The 14415-nt window shown below is 42.8% G+C and overlaps 3 protein-coding genes across 3 annotated transcripts; 1 reads left to right on the forward strand and 2 right to left on the reverse strand.

The window, feature by feature from the left end:
- Nucleotides 1–2315: 2315 nt before the first annotated feature.
- MELLADRAFT_113195 (uncharacterized protein) lies at nucleotides 2316–2953 on the reverse strand (the record flags this gene model as incomplete). Its single annotated transcript, XM_007417829.1, has 3 exons — nucleotides 2316–2357; nucleotides 2451–2480; nucleotides 2549–2953. The coding sequence occupies 3 exons, from the start codon at nucleotides 2951–2953 to the stop codon at nucleotides 2316–2318; spliced, it is 477 nt and encodes a 158-aa protein (XP_007417891.1).
- Nucleotides 2954–9279: 6326 nt separating this feature from the next.
- Nucleotides 9280–9899, forward strand: MELLADRAFT_73504 (uncharacterized protein; the record flags this gene model as incomplete). Its single annotated transcript, XM_007417811.1, has 3 exons — nucleotides 9280–9336; nucleotides 9410–9515; nucleotides 9580–9899. The coding sequence occupies 3 exons, from the start codon at nucleotides 9287–9289 to the stop codon at nucleotides 9643–9645; spliced, it is 222 nt and encodes a 73-aa protein (XP_007417873.1).
- A 620-nt stretch (nucleotides 9900–10519) lies between these two features.
- On the reverse strand, nucleotides 10520–13771 carry MELLADRAFT_79596 (uncharacterized protein; the record flags this gene model as incomplete). The annotated part of the gene is made up of 12 exons (XM_007417812.1): nucleotides 10520–11054; nucleotides 11126–11183; nucleotides 11249–11541; nucleotides 11607–11740; nucleotides 11816–11944; nucleotides 12088–12197; nucleotides 12319–12620; nucleotides 12716–12749; nucleotides 12827–13186; nucleotides 13289–13418; nucleotides 13486–13566; nucleotides 13661–13771. The coding sequence occupies 12 exons, from the start codon at nucleotides 13708–13710 to the stop codon at nucleotides 10822–10824; spliced, it is 1914 nt and encodes a 637-aa protein (XP_007417874.1).
- Between the last annotated feature and the right edge of the window lie 644 nt (nucleotides 13772–14415).

The raw sequence follows: 14415 nt of genomic DNA on the forward strand, positions 1-14415 counted from the left end.
GTCTTGGACAATGATGGATCACAGGTGGCATCCCACTATTCCTAATCCACGCTATTTGACCCCAACGGATCAGTGCACAACCCCAAGGTGCAACTATTGCCCAATAATGTGTTTCAAGCGCAAGCTTTCTTCAATTGTCAATTCACAGGTTTACCTCAAATATGGCCGGACTGATCATGTCTCCTGCTCAGCTCCTGCCAGTGAAAGTCATTGGAGTAATATTGTCTCACTTCACAAGTCGACCCGCTTTGGAGGCTACTAGGATCCTGAGCACTACCAACCCCGCTTTTCTTGATCATACAACTATAGTGGAGTTGCTTAACCTACAATTAGTGAGCAAGTCATGGTCAACTACGGTTATGCCCCTTGCTTATCGAGCTCTCTGACTAAATCCAAGTTTCATGGGGATCGGTTGGGCAAAAACGTTGAAAAACATCTTGATCACCACCGGCACAGTGCAGTTACGCCGACTGTGCTTTGATAGTCTATTATTCACATTTTCACATCTTAATGCAGATTTGAGTGGTGTGCAAAGATCATTGCATGCTTTTGACGTACGACTTGGCAGCGACAAACTGGATCGGCGAATGATCATGATGCGGGAAGCCAAGCAGATCATTGATCTATGTGGCCAAAGTCTTGAGGAAGTCTTAGAACACGGTCTAAGTTAAGGGAAACAAACAGGTTCAGAGCCTAATCTTGGGTCTAACAAAGATAATAACTGAGACTAGAATAAGATAACATAAGTCAGAAGAGGTCGCAAAGATCAAGAAGAAAGAACAAAGAAATGAGTTCACTTACCTTCTTCTTTTCATATATGAGGAAAAGAAGACTGATGGAGGATATCTCATTGTTGTATATATATGTAAGAAGATTGGGGTGATTCTGCTATCAGCATAATCTAGACTTGTATGCTTGTGTTGATTGAACCTCAACAAGTCTTACTGATCTAAAATTGCAGTTTGGGGGACCCGTTGTTTTTTCAAGAAGAATCATAGATGCTATTGTACAACTCCCAAGACTTACGGTATTTTTAATTGGAGGCAGCCGATTGGGATTTCATGAGAACAATTACGCCTCTTTAACAACTTTGCTAAATAGTATCACTAGCTTGCAGTCACTGCCACTTCAATTCGCCAGCTTAAGGTGTTTATGTTTGGAGTCGGGCTCTCTACCACTTTTGGAACACCTCTCCTTTGTGTCTCACCCATACAATATTGACACCATTAGCAATTTCTGTCAAGCTTGGGAAGGCAATATCAAATCCCTAGAATACAAACCTCATGAATATCGCAAACATCCTACAAAAGTCATAGTAACGGTACGGAATTGTCTTGAGACGCTGTTTGTAAACTTCCTTCCGGACTGGCTCCCACACAAAGTACGGCATACCTTTTTTCCAAAGCTCAAGATAATCAGTTGTATCGATTCAACCTCCAGGGTACCAAATTTTGAGTGGTTGCGGTGGGGATTGTTTAAAAATATGAGGGTTATGATTACGCATTACACTCCTTCAAGGAATTATTGGCAAAGGATTCTGAGGGAACTAAAAAGTCTTTGCTTGGGGAAACCTGAAGGTTTTGAACATATCATTTTCATATATCCCAATGCTGCAAACCTGGTTGATGCTTACCTGTCTGAAGTTTTCCCGCTTTATGGCATAAGATGTCATTTTTGAACTGAGTTGACACGTGCCGAGATATCAGTGAGTCGGCTTGATTTCAAGGATAGGGCTAACCTTTTGATAGTGCTAACACTTTCACTATCTCAGCAAATGTGCAGGATCCCGGTGTAATGAGCAGAACACGTTGGTGCAGGTCGGAGATGAAATATTGAGAGCAACATGGTGTTCGGACCACCCTTAGGTTCGTGTGGTCTTTGAGATTAGGAGCAGGGTTAATCATGTAACATGATGTGATGATATCATGCAATGAAAATCTCATGAGTGTTAGGTTTTATAAACTGAGATCGATGTGAATTCCCTGCCCAAAGGTCTGAGAGGAGATTGTAACATCAGCTTGGTATCATTGATGTGAGACTTTGGTAGCGGCGGCCGCCGCTCAATGTGCTAGTCACATTGTAATCATGAGCACACGCACAAAAAAAACTGATCATACACATAATTCTTCATATGAAAAGACTCAAGAACAACAGGTTACAGATAAGGAAGGAAGAAACTATTTGATGAGGAATATCAAATTGTTGATAAGACCTGGTACTAAGACCAAGTTACTTTCTATCCAAGGGTTTGAATTCAGGATTTTAGTGTTTTAGGAACATCTCCTGAGGGAACCTCAAAAGAGATCTGACTCTTTTCATTCAGGTTTTGTTTTCTCAATGTTCTCAAAATAACCACCCTAAAGTAAAACCAATGAAAACCACAACAGAAAGAGTATTGGTCAACCAACAGTCTTTGAACGTTCATCTATAACCAAGGATAAAACACAGACCTTATAAATCCAATCTTCAGATCCCGGAAACTATTCAAACCAAACCAGTACATGGTCTGCCTTCCTCCGTCTAACCCATTGTCATTTTTTAATCTCACGGCTGCAGCTTTGTCAATCTTCCCCTCTTCTATCAGAAGTTGATCAGGTCTTAACCTTGAGTCTGTTGGTGCCAATCTTGATTCAGGTCTCAAATCTTCGGTGATCTTGTTCAATTTGATTGCAAATTGACTAAAGCCATAATAATCCAATGGAAACTCAGGCATTGGATTGGCTTCAAACACCCACTCATCTGTGTCTGACTGAACTAATCCGCTATCCCATTTGGCAACCACAGTTGCTTGTACTTCACCATCATCATTCATAACTTGGATCTCAACCCTTTTTCGCAATCCTTCACCGCCAAAGGTTGTACCTGGCTTGAATTCGATTGTGCCTTTTTCTGGTCCAAGTTCATGTGAAACCGTTACTTTGCCAATATGTTCAAGATATTTGTTTCTGGCCATTACATTGCGCCTGAAATGACCACACAAGCCATCAGTTTGTGAGGTTCAGTTCAGGAATTGTAAACTTGTGTGTACACATCTACACCTGTATGGAAATCGCAAACACAATCATACTGGATGAAAAAAGGCTTACACAAACAAGCTAGGCTTCTCCCAAGGGAAGACACCTGACGGCTCACCATTGGTAGAACCACTTTCATAAATTGTCAATTGATTTGATCCTGCAGGTATGACCTCTGATGACTTGCCTCAAAACTTTTGACAAATGGATGAGGTGAGGGAGTTTGTATAGATTTGAGGGCTACAAGTTGCTAAAGTGTAAATAACATTAACTGCAAGGTGAGATGTTAGATTTAGTTTCAATCAATGCAAGATGAAACAAAGACTAACCGCTTGCATCTGGCATACCAAATGATAGATTTTGGTCATATCAAGTGGCCTTACAGCATTGAGATCCGCAAAATTGAGACCAAGTCTGAGGGAAGGTCCACCACTTGAATCTGAGCCGTTAGTCTTTTTTGCTGCTTTGAGACGTCTTTTTTGGCGCTCATTTTCTTGGACACCGCCGTTATTAACTAGGGATTTTGAAACATGTGTCCAGCATACAAAGTTGTAGTTCAAAAGAGTTTTGATGTGCATAACCAGCAAGCCACCAAAATTGATATGATTTGACTTTGAAAGTTGAGCGATTGAGATTGATGCTGGACTGATGTAGACTGAATCCATGATTCTTGACTGAGGTGAAAAAGAGTATGAGAGGGTAGCAGTTTGATTGGTCAAATAGAGATATTGCATTGCAGATCCTCTGGGGAATAAAAGAAAGAGATACATAGTCAGATTGCGGTAGCAACAAGCCAGGTAGGTGAGATTGGTCAACTTTTTGCTTTTTCTTCAACATCCTAATATCAGAGTGATGGAAGAATGGGTTCAAAATATATCTACATAGATAGAGAGAGAAGGATTGACCATCCTTCAAGAAGCGGGCGACCAATCAGAGAATTTGGCTCAGGTGGTGATGGATTTGAGTTCATGCTGATTTGAAAAGTGGATCAGTATTTTGATGAGATTTTGAGAAAAGTTGAGATATGTTGGATTGGATTGAGAGTGGGATTTGATGTGGAATTGGGTTTGTAATTGATTTTTGTGAATAAAAATCAAAATTGATTTTCACATATTTAAGAAATTATATTGATACCAATCTACCAAGAAATTATTGAAAAGTGACAAGGATTAGTATACTGCTATCAAATACCAATCCAACAGTGATGATGAGAATGAGAAGAAGTCAAGAGTCAAGTTGGATCACATACCATGAACTGACATTATGAATTTATGTACTCCTTACATACATAGGAGGAGTTACCCAATGGTTGACCACTCATCTGATCTGACAGGATCTGACCCCGCAGGTGTGTCCGGATGTGTGGGCTGGCTCTCCAACATGGAAAGGGCACAAACTTAAAAGTCCCCACTGGCATCCTAATGGGCAATGGTCACTAACTTTTCTTGAGGCCAGGATAGTTCATAGGCAGCTTCCAGGTGTTCAGTGAGGAACACTGAGCATTCAGCAGGGAAAGATGAGTGTTCAGTGGTTAATACTGAGTGTTCAGGGCCGTGCTTCTCCTAGTCTGTCTGAGGCTTGACTCAGACGGATGAAGTTCAGTGTAACCAATATTCTTCCAATCTTTCCCCTTTGTTGATAATTGTACACATTTGGGCCACAAAAATGACACAAATGCAACAAACTTGCCAAGAGCTTTGGGCCCCCAACGTCGGGGGCCTTCTCCACGGGCACTGTGTATACGCAACACATGATTCCTGAATATCTTCCATGTTTATAAATATACATACACAGAAAGTTTGATATTCTTTTCCGCAACATGTGTCTCCACATCTTTCTCCCCTGCAGTCTTCCTATATGAGCAGTTTCTCCATATGTAATTCCTGATTGTGTGTGGAAGATTGATTTTCTGCAATTCTTTGCCCTTCAGGCAAATTGACAAGACATGACCAAAAATTGTGCTCCAATTGATTGATATACATGCAAACGGGATTTACCAAAGGTTCCTGCAATAAACTTTGCCATATTCTTCCCGCAATCAATGAATCAATGAAAAATTTGACTGCCTGTGTAAAGTCCACAATTACATATAGAAATACTGCTCATACAGGAAGACTGTAGGAAAGAAAAATGTGGAGACACATGTTTCGGAAAAGAATATCAATTTTTATGTGTATGTATACTTGTAAACTTGAACAATATTCATGATTCATGGCTTATGTATAGTGCAGAAGTAGTATTTTTTGTCTGTGATTTTTTTTTCAAACCTCAATAACTCAGTCAATTTACGTGATGACCGTTGATAGACTATATATTAGTGGCTCTCAAACCTGACCCAGTTTCAAAAAACCCGGTTGCCCCAGTTGAATTTTTGGCTGGGAGCTGTCAACAAATGTCAACTTGATACACAAACTTACTGCCAAAAAACAACTGGGTCAACTGGGTTTTTTGAAAAGCGGGTCAGGTTTGAGAGCCACTATTCTTGGTGGGGAAATACAGGAGCAGTTTTGTACAGTTTTATGATGTCATATGACATCATCTCAATTTTGGTGGTATCCCAGCACCTGCCCACCAACTTTTCAATAAATGGCTGATAATTGTTTGATATCCATTTCATACATTTCTGATAATTTGTTGATGTCAGTGGGTTGCACTGGCCTGCCAGTGACTCATGATTGGGGGCTGTGACTAAGTATCTCAATACTTATACTGAAAAAAATTACTTCACTGTAAACAGTAAAGTAACTGTGGCAGTGCTGCTTCTAGGCAGGTTCAAGATCAGTGCCTGTGGCTTGAGCACGAGTTTGCGCAAAAACTGATTGGGTACTTCACTCATTTGGTTTTTGCTACCATTGGTACTCACGTGGAGTGCCTTGGACTTGGTTTCTGGTAACCAAGTAGAGTAGCACTCACCCCTGAAACCCCGGTTGGAGGGTTTTAAAGAGCTTTAATGCTGAAAAATTGATGTCATGAAGCAGCTGTCCTAAGCTCTTGAACAGGCTTAAAAAGGGCTGCCCTCAGCCGGGGCCTGCCCGGTGTTGCTTGGCAACATCCTTGGGGGTGTCGTGGCCGAGGCCGGGTCTGACTCGGCTCTGAAGCTGCAGGGCCGGACCCACTCCTAGAAGGGGGTGGTATTTAGCTGTATACAGGATGTATGTAAATATGATGTCCGGAGATCTGTATCTGTTTTGAAAACATGAACTCAACTTCACAAGGGCAAGTTTCAAATCCTTTGTCTCTCCTAAGAAGCTTGTACCGCCACAATACCTTAACCAATGAGAATATCTCGGCTATCGCGTCTATCTCCACCATCACTTATTCATGACCATCAATTTCTTGTCTCTGCTTCGCGATGTCATTGGAGTCAAATTACATCTTGGTTGATCACCCTCCTAAGTCGATCAGTGAGCTAGCTGAATTGGCAAAGGTACCTTTCGACCCAAACTTGCCTATCAAAGCCTATGTCCAAAGCGCCAAAAAACTTTATCATCAGTTCAGTCTGCTTCCTTGAAATCTTTACTTTGATCTGCTCAACTGATGGCGTTATTGTTACTTACTTTGTGATATATGTCTCCTTAACCCTCAACAGAGCACAAGCATGTGAGGCTCAAAATCAAATTGAGTTGGCTTTTGTATACCTCGTTCGAGGTGCTAGGTGAGTGTTTCTTGATCGTGTGTGACCGTATGCCTCCTGATTTCCTTGACAATCCGCGATTTTGTCAGAATCGTCCTCGATGAATTACCCTCCCAACATCGAGACTATCGCCTTCTTCCACCCGACCATAAAGGTCAGATCCAGGCTGTGAGCACGCTTGTTTTTCTAATTCGATGATTATGACGCTCATTTTGTGACCGAATTACGACACCGCCATCAGGATGGGCGTAAGTACTTGGAGCATCTGGCGCCACTGAAAGCGAAACTTACTGAGAGGTACTCACAAGTACGTGGTCTGATAACCTCCATTTGCTTCCAGTACAACTTATAAATTCACACATTAACTTGCAACCTCCGTTCTTAGCACCTAGACAAGTCAATCCCTGTGCTTACCAGCGTCTTGCCTGCCCAAGATGATCTCAGGACAAATCAACCTTCGCACGTCTCGAGCTCATCCTCGTCCTCATCTCGTCAAACGAACCTTCTCCGTAAAATTTCCGTACCACGTGCCAGCGAGGAGAGAAAATCTAAATACCGGTCTGATAAAGTCATTCAAAAATGGACTCTGCTAGATCACCCTGATCCGCAGCCCTCTGAACCTGCCGACTCTGGCACTGGGAGTCACCAAGCCTCTGCGGACTGGGAGCTTGTTGATCAACCTTCACCTGACAAGTACAATACTCATGTCAAATCAAGTGCGAAACTCAAACCAAGACGTCTGATGAAGGGCAATAGCATGGGTAATAATGAGGAGACTGAATGCGCCAATAAGCCATCGTTTCAAAAATGTGACCTCACCTGGCCTGTCGAACTCGGGAACGGACAAGGGGAGCGGATGAGTGTGCTTTTGCCTCCAAATGCCCAGATCACCAACAATCCCTGCATGCCCTCATCGACTAGGTCCGCATGTTTTCTATATGTTCATTTTGACCCTTGCCTTGCGCAACCATCAAACTTTTGGACCCTCATTGCTGAACCTTTGTCTCCGTCATAATTCACCTCAGGCAGATACCATCATCGACCTCGACCTTCTCCTCAGGTGCCACATCTTGACCCAGGCTGCGAAAGCAAGCGACCTATCAATCCCGACCCCTCCTCCCGGAACATTTACTCCGATGAAGCTGCGTACCAATGCATCAACCAACTAATCTCTAGTGGTAATCGACCCCATTCTGCTGCTGCCCTATCGCATGTCCCCTATGATCTCTCCACCAATCCTCCGCGCACCATGGTATATTCTCCTCCCGCACCCCGACTTTATGATTTACCTGGCCGATTTACCGCATCCACTGAACTTGTCTATCGTGCCTCCGACAGTAACATACCTACGTCTTCAAAGCCTCCTAATACCCAAGGTAGATATTTACCTCAAAGTAATGGAAAATTCAAACACCTCTTCAAGGCTCCCCTGACCCGTCGCCTATCCTGGACTCCCTCGACGCAGAACAAATCTCACACTTCCATGACTTCACAGTTTCCTCTATCTTCCCCAAGTGCCGATACCGCTGGGTGCAGCTCTGGTAAACCACTGAAGCAGGACTCGTGTCCACGACCTAGGAAGCTATCGCTCGGAGACCCCTCTACATGGCGCTGGCCTACACCCGTTTCCTCACAAGATTCCTCGCACAAAGCATTTGCCACCAAGATACGGCCGACTGACAATCAGGCTAGCAATGAGAAGCTTGCCAAACGGGCTTCCCGTAAAGCTTTATCTCCATCGCGTTCGGCCCATGTCAATGATACACACTTGCTACATCTTCATTCTCGCACATCGTCTACGCAACTTTATCCATCTACCATGCCTGTTAGCCAAGCCGAATCTTATCGTGTTCGACCTGTCACGTCTAATACGTCTCAAAAACCTACAAGCGTCCCGTTCCGGCACTCAAAAACCCGTCAATCGACATTGGATGTTCTTCCCACAGAGTCCCAGTACCTTGATCGGCAGCCCTCACGGCCCATCATTCCATCACAAGGATCTCCAGCGTTCATCAATGGTGACGTGACTAAACCGTAGGTTCGAGTTCATACTAGTTTCAACAGAGCAGTCTTCATGCTGTTCCCCATCTTATCCAAGTCATCTGATGGCGTACTTATATTCTAGATCTTCAATCACCAATCTACCACGATCTCAGCCTTTGGCTATCACACCTCAACTCCGTCGAATGATCTGCCCCGAAGAAGTTGTAGACGTATTCGTCGCTACTTCGATGCCCGAAACTGATCGGGGGGTTGAGCTTTGTGGCTTGTTACTTGGAACTTTGGTAAGTCTTGGATATCTTAGTATATACGCACTCATTTGTGTAATTAATGAAAATTATGATTATAGAGCAATCATCTTTTGACCATTACGACTTTGTTGATACCCAAACAAATCTCCACTGCCGACACTTGCGCCACAACTGATGAAGACGAAGTTTTTCGCTTTCAAAACTCACGAAATTTATCGACACTTGGTTGGGTGAGTCTTTAGCCAGCTTTCAACGTAATGTCTAATCTGACTAGTGAGAATATCTCGTATTTATCGACAACTTTGCTTTTCTAGATTCATACACATCCCACTCAAACTTGTTTCATGTCGTCGCTTGATCTACATACCCATGCATCATACCAATTAATGTTACCCGAAGCAGTGGCCATCGTTTGCAGCCCAAAACAACACCCAGCGTATGTATTCATGCCTATCATACCACGTCTTGGTCTACACTTTATCTGATACCTGTACTTCTTTCGTGTGCAGTGTGGGTGTGTTTAGGCTTACAGACCCACCTGGGTTACAGACGATTGTCAACTGCAAGCAGCTTGGGTCATTCCATCCTCATCCAGATGGTGTGCCACTTTATACAGTCAGTAAAATAATTACCTCAATGCCTCTAGGCTTTCGATGATTCCTAACATGTATCACAACAGGACGCCGATGGACACCTTCTAATGAGTCGACAATTGACAGTGAAGTTGGTGGATCTAAGAGCTTGAAGGATTTGTTGAATGACCAAAAACATCACGCCTAGCTTTTTCTGGTATGGTTAAATCTTTCAATGGAGGAATGAAGTGTAGTAGCGTTTTTTATCGTTCTTGTTGTGTATTCTTATCTTATTCCATACATAGTCCAGATGGATCTGATATCATGTAACTTCAAAGGGTATGTGTCACATGAACTCTGTACTTTTGGGTCTGTATAAGCATAAACTAGCAGTTGTGTAGAGTTATCCAATATTTTCATTACCTTTCATTGAACAGATGTTCGTAACCCACGCTGGGCAGTTTGAGGCTGTTGTGAAGCGCTTTGGATAACCAAGATGATATACTCACTTAACAGTGAGATAGAGGAAGGGAACATTAGATCATTCAGGTTGATTTCTTGTGGGAGGTGAGGAAACAGGACAAAGTCCAGAATCTCCTACAGTTCATCGCAAGGTAGGACCAAAGGGGCGAAAAGGATAAACAAAACCTAGAAAAGGCGGTGGGCCGCTATCAGGCCTGTTCATGGAAACTCTTGTCCCTCAACCTCAATTGATAATATCAACATCAAAAATGAGGTAACATATATAAATGAATCACATCCTAAAGAATTCAGCCAAGGAAGCATCCCTGCCATGAGTTTGTTGATCTTAGTACCAGATGTCAATATGATCTTACTGCTTGCCATTCAGTATTGAACCTCGCAGGTGAAGTCATTATTTTTCTCTTTTAGGGCCAAGCCTTTGTGAACACAGCTTATTGCTCAAACTGTTGTCACCTGTCGACCTGGACTATCTCAACTCTTGAACTGTGACGCACCTCCACACCATATATTAAAGTGCCAAAGCTACTCGACTCAACTTGATGGATAAGCTTGTCAGCTTCTCTTCAACATAAATCAAACCTTCCAATGCACACAAAACATGATTATGAATGAATCAGAAAGAAGACAATCTATAGCTTGAGAATAGAATAGAAAACATAAGTTCACTGATAATAAAGTTTATCAGTATAAATTCTACAAACTTGACTCTTCCGGGGTCCAAGTTATACCTACCCAAGATGTTTTAAGTTCCAAAGAGGATTTAAAGTGAATGGCGCAAGCGCAATAAAAATACCGAAGCCACCGAAATAGTAATAAAGACAAAGACCAACATCCAAACTTTGATTTGTAAGAAAAGATGAACCGTATCAATCTAATCTTTTCTTTCCCTCTACGTCGTCCTTACCCAAACCACTCTCGTGCACGAGTCCCCAACCACGTCCTCTTCGAGAACTTTCATGCCCCGGACCGCTATAAGCTATAATGTCCTTTCGTGAAATCAACTTAGGCCCGTTGACATATGCAACCCCATTAGCTAAAATGAAAGCGGAACAGCCTCCTCCAACGATTATTGACATCAGCGAGATTTTGAATGAGCGATCTGGTCAATGTAACAATTTCATCAGACAAGATGTATAGGCCATAACATCGCACCACTCCAATGACACGTACTCTCAGTGAAGGTTGCAGACAAGAATACTAGAAGTGATAAGATGAATGCAAAGAAGACCTGCATGGAAGATATGACGGACGAGTCAGCCGAATAGAACATGTCCAAGAGAAAGGTGGGCATACTGTTTGCTGAAATGTGTTGTAACCTTCTCCCAGTACTTTTTTGGCGACACCTGAATTACTCTTCCGAAGACTTCCGCTCGTGTTGGTCAAAGGCGACCAGGCTCCAGTAAACAGGTCGTATGAGTCTTGCCTTGGACCGTCTAGAAAATTGTTTTTGATGTATCGCATGACACTATTTATTCCATCATTGAGCGCGCCTTGTTTTGATCTGACTCCGTAGCGAGTGTAGTCTGTTTTCAACGCGCCTGTACCAGAATAGGCATTTGAGACAGCATCCGCGTTGTCCGCCCACACTAATAATTGAAAAAGAAGGTTTTAAAAGTGAGGGTGAAAGGGAGAGAGGCAGTTTGCAGCTCACAATGACGGAACAGAGACATGAACTCAGGATGAGAATCCAAAACTTCGCGTTGGTTGAGGATACCAGCCTGTTTTAACTGCGCAGTCAGTACCCATTTAGCCAGCGCAGATTGCACAACGCCTGTTCGATCAAGACTGTTGTGTGCAAAATGAGCTGGGTCAGGAGACCACAGCTGAGTTCGAATATCGGAGGGGGAAGTGTGTGCTCACCAATCCATACAGTTGGAGCGTACGACCGACGTTTGCTCTTTGAGAGGTAAAGGAGAGGACGATTCATCTAAATAATAATAACCTTGTTGAACCAGTTCATCTTGTAGCCGATCGATCAAGAGCTGCACTCTGTCAAACCTCAAGCCTTTACACTCGTGATGAAAGTCAAAGTAGGTATAATGAACTCTTCGAATTCACGGATCAACAGTTATTTAGCAACACTGCCAGATATATCATCATGGAATGACTAAATTCCTGAAATGATTACTCACTTCGGATTCCCAAGGGCATGTACACCTCTTTCATAAGCTTCTTTTACCGCTTTCTCGTATCCTGAGGAGTTGACCAAGTTGACAATGTACTGGTCTCCGTATATTTCCACCTGTTTTTCAAAGTGTTTGCGCAAAGACTCTTGCTAATGATTTGATGCGGCGAGGGTTAGTAAAACGCTTGGAAATTGGAAACTTGTTCACTCTGGAGAGAGATCGAAGAGAGATACGCACTGTTTGAGGAATTTCCATGACTTTCAAATCGGGCCTGTATCGTAGATTGTTGATCTCGGTCCAAAAGACCGGGACACTGCCTCTGGTCTGTACATAGCTAGCTTTGATCATAGCTTTGTTTGGCTTAACGGAGGATGGGGTGGTAGCAAATATCATTTCCGACTCGTTGAAATTAGAAACCTCTCCGTCGAGGTTAATCCCTCGACTGAAATAACGAGTTCCCGCCCGGTGTCTGGATCTTCTAGAGATAATCCCGAATGTAAACTTCTGCCCATTGATGGTGGCTAGCTTGAATTCAAAGACTTGAGTTATGATTGTGAGAATATCCATATAAATCAGTCAGATGGACAATCCTATGGTGTCTCTGGAACCTCGAGTTGGACACGTTCTTACTTACAGCCAAAAATTACTGGAAGGATGTATCGATGATACTAAAATATAAAGGTAGGTGAATGGTGAGTACAAGGATTCACATTTTGTCACTGAATCTACTAGACGATTTTCTAACCGGTTGTCCTTCTGGCTTGCTGGCCAGATTGATAAGTCGGGTCTGGAGATGCCGATTCCAAAAGAATCGTTCATCAGCCTTCTTCCAAAGTGGCATCTCAGATGTCTCAGGTGACTTCTGAGCTGATGTTTGTCGTTGTAATGAGTTGGTGATATCCCAGGGAGGTGGGTCCTGTGGATCGAGTTTGTTGTTGTAGGTAAAGAACATCTTGCCAACGGCATTATCGAGATGAGCTTTGAGGACTGATAGAAGGTATCTCTCGTCCGAATTTTCTAATAGATTGGCATTGGTTTCGACAGAGATCGGGTAGACGGCAAAGGCTGTAGGAGTGTATACGGCTGTCTTGAAGAGAGTAGTCACCTGAAAGAAAGATCACATCGGTTTTGGGAAACACAGATGAGCTCAATTTAATCCTGCGATAGTAGTGAGAAGCAAAAAACATGATGAATAAATCGGACAAACTTTACGAGCAGATTTGACGAGGACGAGGTAGTCCGACTTGATAAGAGAGATTATGCCTAGGAAACCAGCGATAGAATTGACGCTTCGATCGGCTCTTGCAGGAGGGCCAACAGGGCCAAGACTGACTTCACTTTTAGGGGTAAACAAGTGATTAGCACCAGAAAAGACAGGTGGATTGACTGAGTTCGTTGTTTTACTTAGTTGGACGCGAGATCACCAAAGACGGTTGATTTGAATTGGATGCAGGTACCAAGGTATAAGCTTGGTCAGAAATGTACCTGTGAAGGATAAAATGGCATAAGTGAGTCAGATGTGCTGAGGATGAGAGATTAAGACAGAGGAAAGTTGAATGAAATGGGATGGATAACTCACATTGACAAGTTAGAATGAATCTCAAAACGTTGTTCATTCAATTCGGACATGTTGAGTTGAGTTGATAATGTTTCCGTTATGAATTGATGATGATGATAATCAAAGCTAAATCGATCGATCGATTGATGAAGAGCTGAGGATGGTAAAGAGGTAAAGTGGTCAGGAGAAAGAGTCGTCAGTTTTACGCCCTAGCCTGTACGCACACCAAAACATCACCGGTACTACCACACCAACCAAATCATGATGTCATCAATCTTCACATTTCGCTACATAGCATGATAGCTGTACTTTGACTTTACACAACTTCTTGGGCAGTCTTTCACGCCTTTGAAAACTATAAATGCGGATATCGCCAATTCTAACTTTCCAACAGACTTCTACCACATTTCCTCAAGTTGGTCATGCCCTAAACAATCAATTCCAATCGAGGAAAAAATGTTATATTCAAACAATCAACAAACCAGGAAGATGAACTGGTCTCGGGTATTTGAACCTCATACATCAAGAAATTGTCCCTCAAATCTTGCCAGGAGGATATACTGCATTAACGCTGATCTTGATTGACCCAGCAAAAAATTGATTGCATTTCAGCACGTCTACATATAGTTGCACAATGATCAAAGGTATCTTCTCGCATGAAGACGTGGGGCCATGACAGAGAAATCGATGGCAAGATAGAATGCGTCACTCTTGTCTCCTCAAATGTTCGATAAAGTGCGTATCATAGGGTTCACATGAGAACTGAATATAAAGAC

Source organism: Melampsora larici-populina, assembly GCF_000204055.1.
Source record: "Melampsora larici-populina 98AG31 unplaced genomic scaffold MELLAscaffold_79, whole genome shotgun sequence".
Lineage (NCBI taxonomy): Eukaryota > Fungi > Basidiomycota > Pucciniomycetes > Pucciniales > Melampsoraceae > Melampsora > Melampsora laricis-populina.